The 20,130-nt window shown below is 46.3% G+C and overlaps 1 protein-coding gene across 3 annotated transcripts; it reads left to right on the top strand.

The window, feature by feature from the left end:
• Positions 1-15,685: 15,685 nt before the first annotated feature.
• LOC130099479 (uncharacterized) lies at positions 15,686-19,927 on the top strand. 3 transcript variants are annotated; one of them, XM_056265190.1, is made up of 3 exons: positions 15,861-16,190; positions 16,253-16,642; positions 19,820-19,910. In XM_056265190.1, the coding sequence occupies exons 1-2, from the start codon at positions 16,173-16,175 to the stop codon at positions 16,637-16,639; spliced, it is 405 nt and encodes a 134-aa protein (XP_056121165.1). In that variant the 5' UTR covers positions 15,861-16,172; the 3' UTR covers positions 16,640-16,642; positions 19,820-19,910. The 3 variants fall into 3 exon arrangements, with proteins under 3 accessions (XP_056121163.1, XP_056121164.1, XP_056121165.1); XM_056265188.1 differs by having other exon boundaries at positions 15,686-16,642; positions 19,820-19,927; XM_056265189.1 differs by having other exon boundaries at positions 15,686-16,642; positions 19,837-19,926.
• The last annotated feature ends 203 nt before the right edge of the window (positions 19,928-20,130 follow it).

The following is a 20,130-nucleotide window of genomic DNA, read 5'->3' on the forward strand; positions in this document are numbered from 1 at the left end:
AGAAATCATGACCGCAAAGTGAGGAGTTCTGTATTGCACGAGGGTGATCGGGTTCTCGTCAGGAATTTGACACACAGGGGCGGAACAGGGAAGCTCCGAAATCACTGGGAAGATTGCATTCACAAAGTTATCCGTCAGGTGGGAAAAGACATGCCCATATATGAAGTAATATCAGAACAAGGCAAAGCGAGAGGACGTAGGATACTGCATCGTAACCTGCTGTTGCCGTGTGACCATTTGCCACTGGAAATACAATTGAAACCAGCTAAAGCAAAAAGACAAATCACAGCATGGACCCGCAAAGGAAGGGAGCAACAACAACAAGAAGCAGACGTTGAGGATAGTGATGAAGATGACTATGGATACTATCCGCCCAGGGATCAGCCTCTCCCTGTGATACAGCCCGAAGTAGACGCAGACCGTCAGGATGCTGACAAGGAAGTTGAACAACTTGTACAGGATGCTGAGCCTCAGCAACAGGACATTTGCCAGCTGGAGCAGGATAGTGGAGATACATTGACAGAGAGGGACACATCAGGACAACAGGAGATCATTGCTCAAGAGGACACTGCTCTGGAGGAGAGAACGTCCGTAGTGCAGTCACCTGTTCAGAGTGGAACCCACTGTGGACATGAACAGCGATACCAGCAACCAGTAAGGGAGAGACGACCTCCAAGAGTATTCACATATGACCAGTTGGGCAATCCTGGCTGTTACAGCACTGGACTCACAAGTAACACCATGCAGTGGTACCCACCAGCACCTTATAGTGCCATGCAAGTGGCAAGTGCATGGATGACACCAGTACAGCGCTTTGACTACCAGCCTGTTGTTGTACCAGGGTACTGAATGTGAAACACACACACACCACACACACACTCACTCATTATACACTCATTGGTGGACCTTTGGACAATCTGAGTGTTTACGCACTCATCCACACACATTCACTATACATTCATTGGTGGACTTTGAACAATCTGAGTGTTAACGCACTCATCCACACACACACACACACACACTCATTATACACTCATTGGTGGACTTTTGGACAATCTGAGTGTTAACAATACACACACACACACATTCATTCTTCACTCAATGATGGACTGATGGACAAGCCGAGTGCTAACATATACACTACACACACTCCTGGACTTTAGAATAAGCTGAGTGTGTGTATACGAACTGTTGCAAAGGTGATCTTGTGACATAATATGTACTGTTTAACTGCATTCATCATTACCCATCTGTTGGTTGGGATGTCGAGGACGACATCTGTGTTGAAGGGGAGTATGTAAGGATGATAAAAATTATGTAATACTGATCCATTGAATGGGTTGATATAAGTTAAAATATACTTAATATGGTCCATAAAAAGGGGAAAGTTAAAAATCCAAAGTTAAAATGCTTTAAGTCATTGCACTGTTTGGTTAAGAAATTGTTAATTCATTTCTTTATAAAACGAGAAAGTTAAAATACACTTATGGTCGGTAGATCAGTAATCCATTGCTTTTTGTGTAAAGGAGGCTAAAGAGATTAATAGGATAAAAAGACGATCTGTATTTAAAATGCTGTCTTATTTAACTTCTATAACATTTGAAGTGTTTGCTTGTTTACATATGTTTCACTTTCTTTTTGCCGTAAGTTTAAGTACCAGTTTGTGATGAATCTGTTAACGATTGCTAATGCCTCGTTCAGCCTGTGTACGTTTAAGTGTAATACTGTGTAAACATGTTATAATACTGTTTATGGTGAATGCATTACAACATTGGACTTGACTGAAGCTACATCGTGTCCGTGTCGTACTTTCTATTTCCCTTTTTACAGAGGCACAACAAACACACCCATGCTAAAGTTGACTAAATCATCTTAATGTCTTAATTTAAAAAATGAGGAAAACTCCAACCTTTAGGGACACCAATTTTCTTTATGAATGAATAATGTATCGCAAATAATTAAATGTTCTTCCTTAAAATACAGGGTGCATAAGTCTGGACACCCCTATGTTAAAATCCCATAGAGGCAGGCAGATTTTTATTTTTAAAGGCCAGTTATTTCATGGATCCAGGATACTATGCATCCTTATAAAGTTATCTTGGCCTTTAGAATTAAAATAGCCCCACATCATCACACACCCTTCACCATATAGACATGGTTTAATTTCAGTTAGCCTAATAGCTGGTTTGATTTGCATTGAGAGATGATATTATAGAAAGTACCCCATGCCAATCTCTAGGTGTGGTGAAGGGTGTGTGATGATGTGGGGTGATTTTAATTCCAAATAATAATAACAATAGCCTATAACATGTGGCCTATAAATCGTTAAAAAGGAACACTTCATACACTAGAGAAAAATATATGGATACGTTTACTTCAAATGTTTCCATTCTTTACAAACACAGTATTTAACAGTAAACATGGTTCTAAACATTATAATATTCACCATATTAGAGTAAACACTGATACTAGCCTAACATCATGCTGTGTTTTATTATCAAACATAAAAACATCCTCGTGTTGTACATGACATATACATTTCCTGCCTGCCTAGGCTATAGTTCATATTTCAACATGTTTCTGTCGATTTCATAGATTTTAGTCTAGCAACAGTTCAACTGGAATGTTAAGTTTATGCAACAATAACACTAACTAATATAATTCATAATACATTTCTTACCTTACATCTTTCTTGTCTTCAAATCGCGTTCTTCTTCGCCTGAGGTAACTAAATCCAATGTAAGCTCACAGCTCAACTCGACGAAAAGCAGAGGACTGAAGTTCGGTGCTTTGTTTTTTAGGTAATGAGCCCGTTCGCGTTCCTTCGTGGAGATTTGCATATCAATCTCTTTTGCGGGAGTGGGCGTGGTCAAATTAAAAATAATGAGCAAGCGTTTGAGAAACTGGACTCTTGTTGGTTTTATACAAATTACTTAAAAAAAGAAAATTTGTTTTCGTTTTGAATCAGATCATTTAAAAGTACACACTTACATGATTATAAAGATATATATATATCTCATGCCTGGGTGAATAGTATTCACTGAGTTTTGTTTCAGTTTAGAGACGTGCTCAAGAAAAAAAAGTTCACGGAGACGGAGAGGCAGAACGCACACCCTGTTTATTTTCTTTATTTTACAAAAGCACAATGTTTTGTTTCGATTGTAAGTGGACACATAAAAAATAGACATTTAACAGTTTATTTTTTCATATTTCTTAAGTCTGTATGACCAGAAATGATAGAGTATTTTAGGTCTATTTTTCTGCTATGTGAAAAAAATCGAGCTCGTCTTGCCGGCGTGATAGCCGACCCCAGGGGGTTAATAATCGATAGGATATTTCTGATCTCGTCCACCTTCCCAGACAAACTGTTCTAAACGCGAACTGCTATCTTTGCTCGGCCACTTAAACTTCAGATGCGCTTAATCCTGCGAGGATTTAATCTCTCACCTCCTCTTCTTCGCGTCTTTGATTAACGCGCAAGAAGATGAGCATCGGCCCGCCAGGCCCCAATCTCCTCCTCCTTTCGCTCAGCTTCACACCACAGGAGCTCAATTTCTCCAGGTAAGTTTCTCCACTGCCACAGCAGTCATGTCTCCTCTGCTGCCGCAGGAGCTCTGTTTCTCTGGCTAATTTCTCCACTGTGGCAGCAGTGATGTCTTCTCTCCAGTACCTCACAATTCAGAATTAATATTCCCGTTAAAACCCCTAATTGATGCCTTTCTCTGTCCAGCGAGCATTGGTCTCCCAGCGGACGTTGCATGCATCTATCTCTACTCTTTTCCATCCAGCGAGCATTGGTCTCCCAGTGGATGTACTATGTACTTATGCTGCATTCTATTATTTATGCGTGTGGGAGTTCCGACTAGGAAGACAGACGTTGCCTAGCAACATGCCCCCCTTTCCTCGGATTTCCCAGCTCGGAAGTCAGACAATCATAAGGACCATAGACATAATAAATACATAGACCGTTGGAACGTTGCTGCGATACGTCAACGGGTCCGCCATTTTGCGGAGGGCAAGACTGCACTGTAATCAAATGTAAGTAAACGGGTGAGCTGCGTTTTTTCTGAATAAAAACAAACTGTTTTTACATTTATCAACCGATTTCAGTGGTTTGTATGTGGTGTACAAAAAGTTCCATCTCTAGTTATTTAAAATCTCGATAGTTAGACTTGTAAATATGTTTTTTTAATAAAGAATGGTCAAAGCTCAGGCTTGTCATGTATTTGGCTTTTTATTTTTGGATAAGAATGGTGAAGACCCCCATACTGAGAAATAATTTACGTTTTCTTATTGTGGAAAAAGCATTTTCTGTGATTGACCAGATTTTAGCAATAACAAAGATAACTGATGGATCCTTTATGATAATATGTTGTTACGGTACAACTATAGTGCAATGCAAATAGTAAATATAACATAGTGAGAAGTAATAGTAAATAGTTTAGTCAATAAAATAAACAAATAGTATACAGCAAATAAAATAGTAATGAATAGTATAATTATATAATATCATAAGTACAATAATACAATCATAAAAATATTGATAATAGTATATAGTTTATTAATAATACTATAATAATAGCAATAGAATAAGAAAAATCAATTACAGAATATATACAATAAAAAATAAGTTAAATAGTGACTTTAATATTTAACTCTTTTTGTTAAATTTCAGTTTTATTGATCAGTAATAGCCATTATAACAGAAGTAGCTTCAGTCAAACATACAGCAGGATACAACGTTAAAATAGCCTAAATATAAAGTTATGAAACTTCACTTTGCCCTCAGCCAAAACGATTTACCAGGGAACCATTTATAGATTAATGAGACCAAAGATCGCCCGTTAGATATACACAAGACGAATTATATCTCATGTTTAACCACTAGACTACAGACATCCGAGCCAGCGGCAAACATCAAGCACTGGCCGAGGTACGGCTGTTCCAGGCGGGGTAGATGAGCGCTGACCCCCGGTGATAGCATCTTCAACTCCGAAAACGTCAGATCAAATTTTTAAACAGGCGCTATCTTTATAAACAAACCACATATTTGTGCTTTAAACAACTACATTGTCAACTGAAAAACTATTAAAACTACATTTCGTGACACAATAACAGTAGTATTTTTAAATGTAACCTCTGAACGTTACTATTACTAATTAAATTATGACCAAATACAACCAAAAACAAACGTTCAGTCTTGCTTGTGAAATGTAATTCCTCGAAAGCTGTTTTCAATTGTGTGGCGATTTGTACAGTCCCAAGCAGCGCACAAAACAGGCATTTTTCTCAATTCCCGGTATGAGAGGTATGGGAAAGTTGCCATCCCCAACATGGCGGCGCCGTTGACGTACGCTCCAGCGGCCAATAGGGCGTCTATGTATTTATTATGTCTATGGTAAGGACACCGAGCAAGAATTCCGATACAAATCCAAGATGGCTGTGCCCTGTATGACTCGTATGAATGGTTTTCATTGTTTTTGGGCCGCTTTGGTTGTTTAAATGACAATTTTAATCGCTCGTATTACTGCTATACCTTACTGCGTCTGTATCACTGCCTGTGGGTATGGGAATCGGCCTTGTTCTGAGTGCAATATTGAATGAAGCCTTGTTTCAAATGGGTGTTACTAATGTGGCTAGCGTTGCTAACAGAAGATAACTAAAACATGAAATAAAGTGAAAATTTTAGAAGTTCAAATGGCTGTGTTTTGATAAGCGCCTGGTACTCGGCCAGTGTTACAATAGCAACAGCTTTCTGGGTGGTGTCCATGTTTTTTCTCGGACGCGCAAAACATACCAGAACGCTTGAAGTGTAGAAGTGACGTCATATACGAGGGCCGAATCGGTTCGTTGACAAAAATCGGTTCGTTGACATAATAGAACGCAGTGTTATCTCTACTCTATCCCGTCCAGCGAGCATGGGTCTCCCAGCAGACACAGCATGTATCTATCTTCCCATTACCTCTGTCCAGCGAGCATTGGTCTCTCAGCGGACTCGACACGTATCTATCTTTCCTGCCCAGCCAGCATTTTCAAATTCATTCCACCTCGCAGGCGGCGGGTAGAGCCCAACATCCTGACGCCATTGAGCCGCTCGCGTCAGAAGCTACATGGGCCCTCCCGGTCAGCCGTTTTTTCGATTCGTTATCCGTTCGAAAAACTACTCTTACTCTTAACTCGCCCGTTAACGCCATGGAGATATACTTGATCAAGCGATCAAGCTTATTGAAAAGCCAGCCCGTCAAATTTGCTGCGTCTTTGGGAGGTCTATAGTCTGGCGGCTGTCCTTTTGCTCTTTTGCTTTTTGGGGGGAGTACTCTGGGTTCGGGCAGAAATCCCGGGCTCGGAGCCCTCCACCCGGACAGCGCGCCAAGTATGCATAACCTTTACCATAATAATTATATGTAGATGTGAACTCGTGAAATGATGTTTTATTAACAAGGTTCGGGAGAGGGGGGCGCTGTTGAGCAATGGAGGAGTGAGACGTGTTTTACATAGCTCCGGTAACTTTTCTTTTATTAATACGCTAAACACCTGTATATCCGTCTAAAAGTGCTTTGGAGTGACATACGTAGACACAAGCAAGTGGGAAAATAAACCTAAAAAGGAGAGAACGATGTCAAAAAAGAGTAAATCCAAAAAGAACGATCAACAAGAAGGCCTTGAGCAACCCTCGGACTCAACTGAGGTGGTGTTGGAGCCCGACCAGCTGAGTGAGGAGGCGGACCCACCCAACCGGGCGGTTTTGGCCGCTATTGCTGCGCTGCGAAATAAAATTACCCAGATTAAAGGTCGAGTCGGGTAAGAGTTGGCGCTGTGGTGGGGCATTCGAGGGCCGTGCCCCCCCTAGCGGTCATTGATGCCCCTCCTACCACAGGCCATGGCGTGGCCCAAAAAAATATCCCTTTTAGTTATTCTTTTAATATTAAATGTACAAACTGTAACTTAAAATATTAAATGAACGGGGAAAACGCATAATTTTGGTTGTTCATGACATGTTACTTGGTCATCATTGGTCAATGCTTATTGGTTGCTGAGAAAACTTGTTACATTTGATTTGCAGCGCGCAAAATACATTTCAAGTTGTTGTTTGAATCGAAAAGAACAGTTTGTCCGTCTATATCATAGACAGTTAGCGCTAACGTACTCGGTTACCTAATGTAACCTCGGTTCTCTCTAGAGAGGGAACGAGTATTGCGTAAGTTTAGCTTACGCTACGGGTAGATATTGAAGCCAAAATTATCCTTAATTTTGTATATATTGTCAACGCAGTGCAGCAGCTGCAGACCTAGAGCAGGCTGTCTAGCGTGCCATTGGCTGCCTTGCGGCAACTGCAGCAGCCTACCAGTGAGCCTGGCGTGACGTCACGCCCAATGGTGGCGCTTCGCGCCCACTACGCGTCACAGCCCGCGCAAAGGGGTGTGGCTTAGCGTATAAAAACGGAACTCACAGGCTGCTTCCCTGGTTTTCATGATCTGAAGCGAAAATCGCTCGTGGCGCTTAGCACGGCCGGTTACGCAATACTCGTTCCCTCTCTAGCGAGAACCGAGGTTACGTTAGGTAACCGAGTACGTTCTCTTACGAGAGGTTCTCTCGTATTGCGTAAGTTTAGCTTACGCTACGGGAACACTTTGTCAACGCCGTGCGCGCCCAGCATCCACTCTATGAGTCCCCACCCGGGGAACAGTGAAAGTGTGAAAATTCAGGCGGCCAGCAAGCGGGCCGACACATGTATAACATAAGCACCCATGGGAAATGCAGAGCGGCGACGCCAGGCTGCATGTACATGTATATCAACCCATATTAGTGCAGCTCAACCAGGAGAGCTAACGCTGAGGTAGCCTGCGCACCAGTGATGTGGGCAGATCATACACACATTAGACTGATAGAAGTCTAGCCTGCAAGGCGGGAACTTCCAGATTATAAAATCTCACAAATGTAGACGGGGAGGCCCAGCCCGCCGCCATACAGATGTCGTGAATGGAAATTCCACTGGACCATGCCCACGACGAGGCCATGCCTCTTGTGGAATGAGCCCTGATGCCCAAAGGGCATTGCAGACCTTTTGACGCATAGGCAGCAGAAATCGCGTCCACTATCCATCTGGATAGGGACTGTTTCGAGGCGGCGAGACCTTTAGTGCGCCCACCAAACGAAACGAAAAGCTGCTCAGAGCGTCTGAAAGGGGCGGAGCGCGTAACGTAAGCTCTCAGTGCCCTGACAGGGCATAGGAGGCTGTCGCTGCTCACGCTGTCGGGTGCTGACAGAGCCGACAGAGAAATAACCTGCGCTCTGAAGGGAGTGCCAATCACCTTCGGGACATAGCCATGTCTCGGTTTGAGGATGACTTTAGAGTCATTTGGGCCAAACTCGAGGCACGCTGCGCTAACAGATAGCGCGTGCAAGTCCCCCACACGTTTAACTGATGACAGAGCCAAAAGAAAAACGGTTTTGAGCGAGAGGTATTTTAGATTCGTTGAATCTAATAGTTCGAAGGGATGCATCTTTAAGGCCTCTAGGACCACGGAGAGATCCCAAATCGGAACCGAAGGTGGGCGCGGAGGGTTCATCCTTCTGGCTCCTCTCAGGAAGCGGATGACCAGCTCATTCCTTCCTAGCGACCGGCCCTGCTTCGACTCAGCGAAGGCTGCAACGGCCGCCACGTAAACTTTGAGCGTGGATGGGGACCTGCCCTCATCCAGCAGCTCTTGAAGGAAACTGAGCACCTGCGAAACCTCACCCGTTCTGGGGTCCAGATTTTTGTCGGTGCACCATTTGGAGAACACAGACCATTTAGACGCATATAGCCGTCTCGTAGAGGGGGCTCTAGATTGCGTGATCGTGTTCATAACTTCTTCTGGCAGGATAACGGGTATCCGTTGATCAACCACACGTGCAGAGACCAGCGCTCTGGGTGGGGATGCCAGATCGAGCCGCAGGCCTGAGAGAGGAGGTCCCTCCTCACCGGAATCGGCCACGGGGCTGTGTGTGACAGCCGTGTTAGTTCCGGGAACCAGGTTTGGTTCTCCCATCGCGGGGCTATGAGGAGCACCGGGCTGTGCGATTCCCTGATTCTCTTGATCACCTGTGGCAACATAGAGATCGGAGGGAAGGCATATAGGCAAGGCAAGGCAAGGCAAGGCAAGTTTATTTATATAGCACATTTCATACACAATGGCAATTCAAAGTGCTTTACATAGAAGAAATTAAAGTAATCAAAACAAATAAGAATAATTAAAACAGTTTAGAATAAAATATCAAATAAAGTAGTACTGGTCCACCCCCATCTGAGATGGAAGAGATTGAGCCGGTTTACGGTGCCACTGGGCCTCTAGCCCAGGGACGTACTCTGCTGGGGTGGTGCTACACCAGTAATGCCCAGCGGGGCCCCCACAGATCACGCTTCGTGTGCGCTGTCTGCTGCCGTTACCCTTAACGACGCTCTCAGCGACTTCTTATACAGCAGTATAACTTACTCCTTCACTCGCCTCATCGGAGTGAAGACTCTCCCGCTCTCCTTCAAAATCTCTTCCAGAGATTATAAAAATAAATAAATTAGAAATTAGAAAACAAACAAAGACAAAACCAGTACAGTAAAAACAGTTTAGAATAAAAAATAAAGTAAAGTACAGTAAAAACAGTCGGACGAACAGTGGCACAGTGCTCATTCAGTAAATGCATAGCTAAACAGATGTGTTTTGAGTCTGGATTTGAATGTGACTACTGTAGGAGCACATCTGATCTCCTCTGGAAGCTGGTTCCAGCTGCGGCTGGCATAATAGCTAAAAGCAGACTCTCCTTGCTTAGAGTGAACCCTTGGTATTTCTAGCTGATGTGATCCTAATGATCTGAGTGATCTGTTAGGTTTATATTCAGTGAGCATATCTACAATATATTGAGGTCCTAGCCCATTAAAAGATTTATATACCAGTAATAATACTTTAAAGTCAATCCTAAATGTAACTGGGAGCCAGTGTAAAGACTTGAGGACTGGTGTGATGTGTTCATATTTTCTGGTTCTGCTCAGAAGCCTGGCAGCAGCGTTCTGTATGAGCTGCAACTGTCTTATGGTCTTTTTAGGAAGGCCAGTGAGGAGTCCATTACAATAATCCACCCTGCTGGTGATGAAAGCATGCACAAGCGGGCGGCTGGGCCAGAGTTGGGCCAGCGCATCCTCGTTCTTTGAAAAGAACACTGGGCAATGAGCGTTGTCCTTTGACGCGAATAGGTCGACTTCCGCTCTGCCAAAGAGGCGCCATAACAGCTGGACTGTTTGGGGGTGTAAAGACCATTCCCCGGGGGGGATATTGTCCCTGGACAATCTGTCCGGTCCCTCGTTCAGGATCCCTGGCACGTGCGTCGCTCTCAGCGAGCGCAGGAAGCACTGGGCCCAAACGAGGAGGCGTTCTGCCAGGTCGCAGAGGCTCCTGGACCTGAGACCGCCCTGGCGGTTCACGTAGGACACAACCGACATGTTGTCCGATCGGACTAGAACGTGTTGGTCCTGTATGAACGGGAGGAAGCGCTTCAGCGCGTTCTCGACCGCCAGCATCTCCAGACAGTTTATGTGAAGGCATTTCTCTCGGTCTGACCACAGGCCAAAGACCGGTCTGCCCTCGAAAAGGCCACCCCAACCTGAGTTGGAGGCATCTGTCGAGATGATTTTCCGGTGGGAAATCGCTCCCATCATCACCCCCTGCTGGTACCAATTGGCCGCTAACCAGGGCTGCAGAGCTGAAATGCAGCTCTGAGATATCCTGATCCGCTTGTAGCCGCGCGTCCACCCCTGACGGGGTACGCGGGCGTTCAACCAGCGTTGTAGCGGGCGCATGCGCATTAAGCCCAGCTGAAGCACTGCTGCAGCTGAGGCCATACAGCCCAGCATCCTCTGAAATTTCTTCAGGGAGGCGGTTCTGCCCTTCTGGAAAGATGCGGCCAGGTGTCGAACACGGCGCGCGCGCTCTGTCGACAGCTGAGCCTTCATAGCCACGGAGTCCAGTTCCATCCCTAAAAAGGAGATTGACTGACTGGGCTGTAGTGAGCTCTTGGTCCAGTTGACCGTGAGACCCAATCTTTCCAAGTGACTGAGAAGCATAGTTCTGTGAGATACGAGCTCTATCTCTGACTGTGCTAGAATCAGCCAATCGTCCAAATAGTTCAGAATTCGCACACCCTGACATCTGAGGGGGGCGAGCGCCGCGTGCATGCACTTCGTAAATGTACGGGGTGCCAGGGACAGGCCGAACGGGAGGACAGTGTACTGATATACTCGGCCGTCGAAGGCGAATCTCAAGAATGGCCTGTGACGGGGTATAATCTGTATCTGAAAATACGCGTCTTTCAGATCGAGAGATATAAACCAGTCCCTCGGGCGAATTTGCGCGAGGATCTGCCTGGTTGTAATCATTTTGAACGGTCTCCTCATGAGAGCTTTGTTCAAAAATCTCAGATCTAATATAGGTCTCAGACCTCCGTCCTTCTTCGGTAGGAGAAAATAACGGCTGTAAAAGCCTGACTCGCTCAGAGAAGGCGGCACCGGTTCTATAGCTCCTTTGCACAGCAGTTTGGCTATTTCTGCGCGGAGTAGATGTGCTACTTTCGCGCTCACTGTCGACTCGGTCCGAGCGTGAAAACGCGAGGGACGGCGAGCGAACTGTAGTGCATAGCCCTGTCTTATTGTGCTCAGCACCCACTCTGAAATCCCCGGAATGGCTTCCCATGCTCGTGCATGTGTGGCCAGGGGGCGAATGGTCTCCGGGTTCCGATCGCCGCACACTGTGGGCTTCGGGAACTGAACCGGAGGTGTGGGTGCGGCGTGCGCGCCCTCTGTGCTTGGACAAAGCGGCTCGCTGACAGCCACTTTGGGCTGGTTCGCACATAACGACCCGATTACGTTGAATGGGGAGCGTTTCACAATGGCTTTCTGAAGCGCGAGCGGCGCTTGAGGCGGAGCGACTGATAGTACACGCGAGCTCTCGTGAGCGAGCTCGTAGCATACATTCACAGTCTGACCGGTATGAGTGCTTAGACACGGCGGCTCGTTGGCAGCGATGGCACGCTGTTTTATATGTGACGTCCCGGTTACTTTGAGCGGGGAACGTTTTCTGAGAGCTTTGTAGCGGGTGAGCGGCGCCGGAGGCGAGGCATTCATTGGCAAGCGTGAACGCGCTGGGGCGGGCACGTGACTTACAATCGCAGCCTGACTCATATTGGTGTCTGTGTGCGGCGGCTCGCTGACAGCGACAGCTGGCTGTTTTACATGAGGCGACCCGGTTACCGTGAACGGGGAGCTTGCCATGAACATTCTGTGACGCGCGAGCAGCGCCGGGGACAGTGTGTCTGTTAGTAAGAGTGAGCGCTTGTGAGCGGACTTACACTCATAACCTGACCTACTTGAGGTTGGAATGGCCGTGTGACAGAGCGGGCATGAGATAGACGTGAGCGCGAGTTCGCAGGCGCGATGTGTACATCTAACACTCGAGCGGCATTTGCCAGCTTTATGAGAGTGGGCTCTGTGGGCCATAGGGACACATGTTTTTGAGTGCTTGTGTGTAGGGGTGAACACTGGGACGTGGGCACATTTCCTACACTTAAAACACCAGCGGCGTGAGCCGGATAAACAGAAAATACACTCTTTATGGGATTTCTGTGGGTCGCCGTAAAAACGGCGTTTGTGTGCAGGCGAGAGGGCATTATAACCGGCTCGTTGGCTGCTAAATAATCTCCTGCAGTAGCCCTCTGTGGGGGGACTGACAAGGTGTGGCGTTTTGACGGTGGTCCGGCCGCAGCGGGACTTAACCGTCTTTTCTCCCCTGATGTTAGGAGGGCTTCGCTTGCTCGGGTTTCAACACAATCCTCGGCCGGGGTCCCCGTGGGGGAGGCGGCCTGTGGCGGCTGTCCGAGCGCGATCTAGGGCGGCCGCCCCATCGACGCTGCGAAGCGGCAGGCTTGGCTGGACGCTGAGTGGAGCTTCTAGCAGGCGGCTTGTCACGTGAGCGGCCTGTGGCTGAGCTGGAGCGTCGTGGCAGAAACAAATTCATGGCCTGCGAGGTCTTCGGTACTTCGGAGAAGCGATCCACGATGCCGTTGACCGCTGTGCCGAAGAGACCGGTGGGGGAGAGCGGCGCGTTGAGAAAAGTGGCGCGCTCAGACTCTCTCATGTCTGCGAGCGTCAACCAGAGGTGCCTCTCTGTGACGGTCAGCGCAGCCATGGATCTGCCGATGGCCTGGGGTGCGGTCTTTGTGGCGCGGAGGGAAAGGTCCGTCGCGCTCCTCAGATCCGCGATCGCAGCTAGATCCGAGCCCTTCTCGTCCCACTCGCGGAGGAGGTCGGCTTGCAGGATCTGCAGAACGGCCATAGAGTGCAGGGCGGAAGCAGCTTGTCCGGCGGCGGAGAAGGCGCGGCCGACTAGAGCTGACGTGGTCCTGCAGGCTTTCGAGGGGAGCGCAGACCTTGAGCGCCATCCAGAGGAGGGCGGGCAAAGGTGCGCTGCTACCGCTTCTTCCACTTGTGGGATGGAAACATATCCCTTCTCGGTGGCGCCGTCAACGTGGGAGAGCGTCGCGGAAAAACTAGCGTGGAGCCTCGCGGAGAAAGGTGCACTCCACGATTTGGAAAGTTCGGTGTGGAGCTCCGGCAGGAAAGGAGCAGGCCTTGAAGCCGGTGGCTGGTGGCGGCGTTGAAGAAAACAGCCGTCCAGGCGGTTAAGCGCGGGCTCCTGGGGCGGCGACCACTCGAGGCCGAGGTGGTCGACGGCCTTCACCAGGAGACGCATCAGCTCGGCATCCACACCCGAACGTGTCCGTCCGGACTCCTGGATGGAAGCAGAGGAGGAGTGGAGAGATCCAGGCCATTCCTCGCTGTCCAGGGCCAGGATGGAACAGCTGTCGTCCGCGGCGCCCCTGTCCGCCTCGTCCTCTGAAGCAACGGCAGTGCGGGCGGGAGCCGGCATCTGCGCGTCGGTGAGGGGGGGAGGGGAAGGCAAGAGAGACACTCGAGGGAGCCTGTCCGGCGAGTGTTTGTTCTCCGCGACGGGTTCCGGCATCCTCTGAGCACGGCGCTTCTTTTTGCGCGGTGAAGTGGAGGGCGGAGTGACAGCTTCGGCGCTGAAGAGCTCCAGGCGAGCCCGCAGGGTCGCCATGGAAAGCTCCTCGCAGTGGATGCAGCCTCCCGACGAAAGCGCGAGGGCTGCGTGGTCCTGGCCCAGGCAGAGAGCGCAGATCACGTGGCGGTCTCCGGCGCTGAGCGGGGCTCGGCACAAAACACAGGACGTGCAAGGCATTCTGAAAAGAACGCTCGCGCTCTTTTAGTAAAAGTGTGTGTCGCGGCGGCGAGCACACACACAGTACACATAAACAGACAAGAGCAATGAAAAGATATTGTCGCCGGATAGCGTTGCTGGCACGGAAGGCTGAAGGCGGCGAGAAGTCGACCGGCTTCCTCAGGCACTTTCCTCTGCTGGCAGTCGCTGGTTTCAACGGCGGCGGCTTCTCTCGGATCCAGCGGAATGAAGAGCTTCGCTGAAGAGATGAAAAATCAGGGAAGCAGCCTGTGAGTTCCGTTTTTATACGCTAAGCCACACCCCTTTGCGCGGGCTGTGACGCGTAGTGGGCGCGAAGCGCCACCATTGGGCGTGACGTCACGCCAGGCTCACTGGTAGGCTGCTACAGTTGCCGCAAGGCAGCCAATGGCACGCTAGACAGCCTGCTCTAGGTCTGCAGCTGCTGCACTGCGTTGACAATATATACAAAATTAAGGATAATTTTGGCTTCAATATCTCGAGCAAAGATGAACTTTACCCGTAGCGTAAGCTAAACTTACGCAATACGAGAGAACCTCTCGTAAGAGAACTGTTACCCTTATTATCGACAAAAAATGGATTTACGAAAATGGTTTAGTCCTCCTCCTAATATAGCTGCACCCAAGCGCACGCCCTCACGTATAAAGCTTGCCACAAAGAACCGGCGAAAGTAATGATTATTAATGTGTCAAAAATAGCAAGGATAGCCTACATTTAATTGTTTATTAATAAACTGGTGTTTTCTGTGTCACTGCAAAGATGAAGTTGATGATGCCTAGGCTACTCGCCATGAACGCCAGAGAGAAATGCACATTTGATTATAATCAGAGAGTAGCCTATTTCTTTTCGTTTTAAATAGTTTCGTTTAAAAGTAGACATTTCAAGCATAATCATAGATAGCCTATATTTCTCAAATCTGTGAGGCACAAGCTGAGTTTCGGCGCCCTCCAGTTCACGTGCAATGCAAGTTTGAACATAAATATGAAACTAAATATGTTTTCTTTAATGGCTACAACACATACAGTACAGAGAAATGTCATGTCTTGTCGTCAGCCATAATTTTTGTGTTTTGTGTTTGGAGCTCCGTCGAATTGATTCATTAATCCTTGATTTTCTTCTTTACCACTCATTTATAAACAAGCACTTTCTATTTTTATATCGTGTGAACTTATCCTCGATACTATTCCCTATAAAAAACAATCGGATTGCTTTGATATCGCTACTTAGATCCAACTTTGCGAATCTCGGCTACTTGCCTTTTAGCCCGCTAGCATTTCACGCGTGGCCTCGCGCCTATCGACCGTCTGATTTTACACTCGTTTCATTGAAAGGATACAGGTTATATCCAGCATTCCAGTCCTAAATTAGTAGTGATATTGGTAGTATCACTACTGATTTACTGTTCATCTGTTATAATGGCGAACATATCGGATGTGTGTCTAACGTTACCTCTGAGTGCAGGTGAGGACACATTCGAGCTGATTTCGGTACGATTGGAGCTGGAATCGGTGGAGAAACAGATCCGTGGTCTGCTGGAGAAACAAGCCGAGCTGCGGGATCGGCGATCAGCGCTTGAAACGTCACGCGCCGATGCTCACAAGTCAGTGGTTAGTAACTTTTTGACTCCGACTTCGTCTACTCCGTGCGTTTCTCTGCCCAGGAGGACACGATCATCTCGGGCTTCATTCACTCCGGCACCGACACAACACCATGGACCCTGGGTGATCCCACAGCGGAAGACACGAGCCAGGACCAGAGCAAGAACCTCTCCGCCCCTCCCGGTCTTCGAGATCTCCACCAGGAACCGCTTCTCCCCTCTTCGCGAGTCGGAACGCGACGACGCCGTGATCATCGGCACTTCCATGGTCCGTCATGTCCGTGCTACCTCAGGTAAGGGTAAGGTGCGCACTCACTGCTTTCCTGGTGCTCGTGTTCTTGATGTCGCCGCACAGGTTCCCGAGATCCTGAACGGTGAAGAGCGCGTCGGAGCTGTTGTGCTGCACGCGGGAACGAACGACATCAGGCTGCGGCAGACGGAGGTTCTGAAGAAGGACTACAGGAGCCTGATCGAGACGGTACGCAGCACAGTGCCTGAGGCAACGATCATCGTGTCTGGACCGCTTCCCACGTACCGACAAGGACAGGAAAGGTTCAGTAGATTATTTGCACTAAATGAATGGTTAATGTCATTGTGTAATGAACAGAAACTGCTCTTTGTAAATAATTGGAATCTGTTCTGGGAGCGACCTAGGCTCTACCGTGCTGATGGCCTTCACCCCAGCAGAATCGGAGCGGCTGTTCTGTCGGACAACATCTCCAAGACGTTACACACCAACTGACTAGTAAGTCAAAGTCCAAATCACAGTCTTTGCTCCCCCAACTTAATTGATATAAGTAGTGTAGAACATTATATAGAAACTGTGTTTATTCCTCGTCTAGTGAGGCCAAACAATAAATCGAGTGTAGGATCTAGGAAACATCTTATTGTAATTAAACCAGAAAATCTAAATATCCGTGAACAAAAACAATTTCTAAAACTAGGTCTTCTAAACATTAGATCGCTCACACCTAAGGCGGTTATTGTAAATGAAATGCTCACAGATAATAGCTTCGATGTACTTTGCCTTACTGAAACCTGGCTTAAACCAAATGAGTATTTTAGTCTAAATGAGTCTAGTTCACCAGGATACTGTTATAAGCATGAGCCCCGTCTGATCGGTCGTGGCGGCGGTGTTGCAACAATCTATAGAGATATTCTTAATGTTACTCAGAAAACAGGTCACAGGTTTAATTCGTTTGAAGTACTTGCGCTAAATGTTACGCTCTTAGATGTAAGAAAGAAATCCCTATTATCTCTAGCCTTGGCGACCGTATATAGACCTCCAGGGCCATATGCTGATTTCCTAAAAGAGTTTGCAGACTTTCTCTCAGATCTATTGGTCAATGCCGATAAAGCAATAATTGTTGGAGATTTTAACATACACGTAGATAACACAAATGATGCGTTAGGGACTGCGTTTACAGATTTATTAAACTCCTTTGGGGTCAAGCAAAACGTCAGTGGTCCCACTCATCGTCTAAATCATACACTAGATCTAATTATATCATACGGAACCAATCCAACCGATATAGATATTATACCGCAAAGTGACGATCTCACTGATCATTACATGGTAACTTGCATAATACGTACTGCTGAAATTTGTCATGTTGCGCCACGTTATCGACCAGGCAGAACAATCCTTCCAACCACTATAGATAGATTCTCAAATAGCTTACCTGATCTATCTCAGCTGCTCAGTGAACCCAAACAAACAGATGAACTAGAGGAAATGACCAGCAGTCTGAGCACCATTTTCTCTAGTACATTAGATATTGTTGCACCAATTAGATTAAAAAAGGTTAGAGAGAAAACTAAAGCACCATGGTACAATAGTACTACACATGTTATCAAGAGAGAAACTCGTAACTTAGAGCGTAAATGGAAACAAACTAATTTAGAGGTCTTTAGAATCGCGTGGAAAGACAGTATGTCACGTTATAAAAAGGCTCTAAAAGCAGCCAGGGCTGAGCATCTCTGCAAACTAATAGAAAATAACCAAAATAATCCAAGGTTTTTATTTAACACCGTGGCTAGACTAACAAATAAACAGACATCACCAGAGCAAAATATTCCGTTACAGTATAGTTGTAATGATTTTATGAATTTCTTCAATGAGAACATAGAAAGCATCCGAAACACAATTGTAAATGTACAATCCTCTATGGTGTCTTATGATTCAGCCTCAATTATCGCCCCTCAAGAACAACTACACCGCTTTACAACTATAGGACAGGAAGAGCTAAATAAACTTATCATTGCATCTAAACCAACAACATGTTTATTAGATCCAATACCCACTAAACTATTGAAAGAAGTGTTACCTGTAGTGGAAGAGCCTCTTCTCAATATTATTAACTCGTCTTTATTTTTAGGTCATGTTCCAAAAATATTCAAGCTGGCAGTAATAAAACCTCTTATTAAGAAACCGCAATTAGATCCAAATAACTTAGCAAATTACAGACCCATTTCAAATCTTCCATTTATGTCTAAAATACTAGAAAAAATTGTGTCCGCTCAATTGTGCTCTTTCTTGCATGAAAATGAGATATATGAAAAATTTCAGTCAGGATTCAGACCGCATCATAGCACAGAAACTGCGCTAGTTAAAATTACAAATGATTTACTTTTAGCCTCTGACCAAGGCTGTATCTCAATACTAGTTCTACTCGATCTTAGCGCTGCGTTCGACACTATAGATCATAAAATACTCTTGGATCGACTACAAAACTACACTGGTGTTCAGGGACAGGCATTAAGCTGGTTCAGATCGTACTTATCAGACCGTTACCATTTTGTCTGTTTAAATGGGGAAAAATCGAAGATAACGTCAGTAGACTATGGAGTGCCGCAAGGATCGGTGTTAGGCCCTCTGCTATTCTCAATATATATGCTGCCACTTGGTAATATTATAAGAAAACATGGAATTAATTTCCACTGCAATGCTGATGACACTCAATTATATATTTCATCACGACCAGATGAAAACACTAACTTATCTAAATTGAAAGAGTGTCTTAAAGATATAAAATGCTGGATGACGTGTAATTTCCTGCTATTAAATCCAGATAAAACGGAGGTATTACTTATTGGTCCAAAAAACTACCCACAAAATCTCTTACAATACAACTTTAATTTAGAAGGATGCCCTGTTACCTTATCCACTACAGTAAAATACCTGGGTGTTATACTAGACCGCAACTTGTCTTTCGAAAATCATATTTCATATGTTACAAGAACTGCCTTTTTCCACCTTAGAAACATTGCTAAATTACGTAACATGCTATCTGTTTCTGATGCAGAAAAGTTAGTTCATGCATTCATGACCTCGAGACTAGATTACTGTAATGCTTTATTAGCTGGTTGTCCTGCATCCTCAATAAACAAGCTACAGTTAGTCCAAAATGCAGCTGCTAGAGTTCTTACTAGGTCAAGAAAATATGATCATATAACACCAATTTTATCATCTCTACACTGGTTACCTATCAAGTTCCGTATCAATTACAAAGTACTACTACTGACCTATAAAGCCCTAAATGGTTTAGCTCCTGTGTATTTAAAGGACCTTCTATTGCCCTACAATCCATCGCGTTCTTTAAGATCCCTAAATTCGAGGCTTCTGGTCATTCCTAGGATATCTAAGTCCACTAAAGGAGGGAGGGCGTTCTCACACTTAGCACCTAAACTCTGGAATAGCCTTCCTGATACTATTCGTTGCTCAGACTCGCTCTCCCAGTTCAAAACTAGATTAAAGACGCATCTCTTCAGCCAAGCATTCACATAATGCTTACCTTTTATACTACAGATGAATCAGATCGAATGCATTAATATTATGAACAGCAGCAACGCTAATTATTTCCCATCTGCTTTTTTGCTGTTATCTCGGGACGCTAGTCCCGAGGTAAATAGCGTTCGTCAGCTCCAGTTTGTATCCAGCCTCTCACGGAGACTTCAGATGCCCCAACACCTGCGATGAGACGACTCGACGCCTGTGAAGAGACGACTCGGCGCCTGTGAAGAGATGACTCGACGCCTGTGAAGAGACGACTCGGCGCCTGTGAAGAGACGACTCGGCGCCTGTGAAGAGATGACTCGACGCCTGTGAAGAGACGACTCGGCGCCTGTGAAGAGATGACTCGACGCCTGTGAAGAGACGAATCGACGCCTGCGATGAGACGAATCGACGCCTGCGATCAGACGACTCGACGCCTGTGAAGAGACGACTCAACG

The sequence above is a fragment of the Rhinichthys klamathensis genome, unplaced genomic scaffold, assembly GCF_029890125.1.
Source record: "Rhinichthys klamathensis goyatoka isolate OS25496 unplaced genomic scaffold, OSU_Roscu_1.1 h1tg000230l_1, whole genome shotgun sequence".
In the NCBI taxonomy this organism is placed as follows: domain Eukaryota; kingdom Metazoa; phylum Chordata; class Actinopteri; order Cypriniformes; family Leuciscidae; genus Rhinichthys; species Rhinichthys klamathensis.

Excerpts from the sequence above, each read along its gene's own strand:
- LOC130099479 (XM_056265188.1), top strand. The coding sequence starts at position 15,716 with ATGGCGAACATATCGGATGTGTGTCTAACGTTACCTCTGAGTGCAGGT.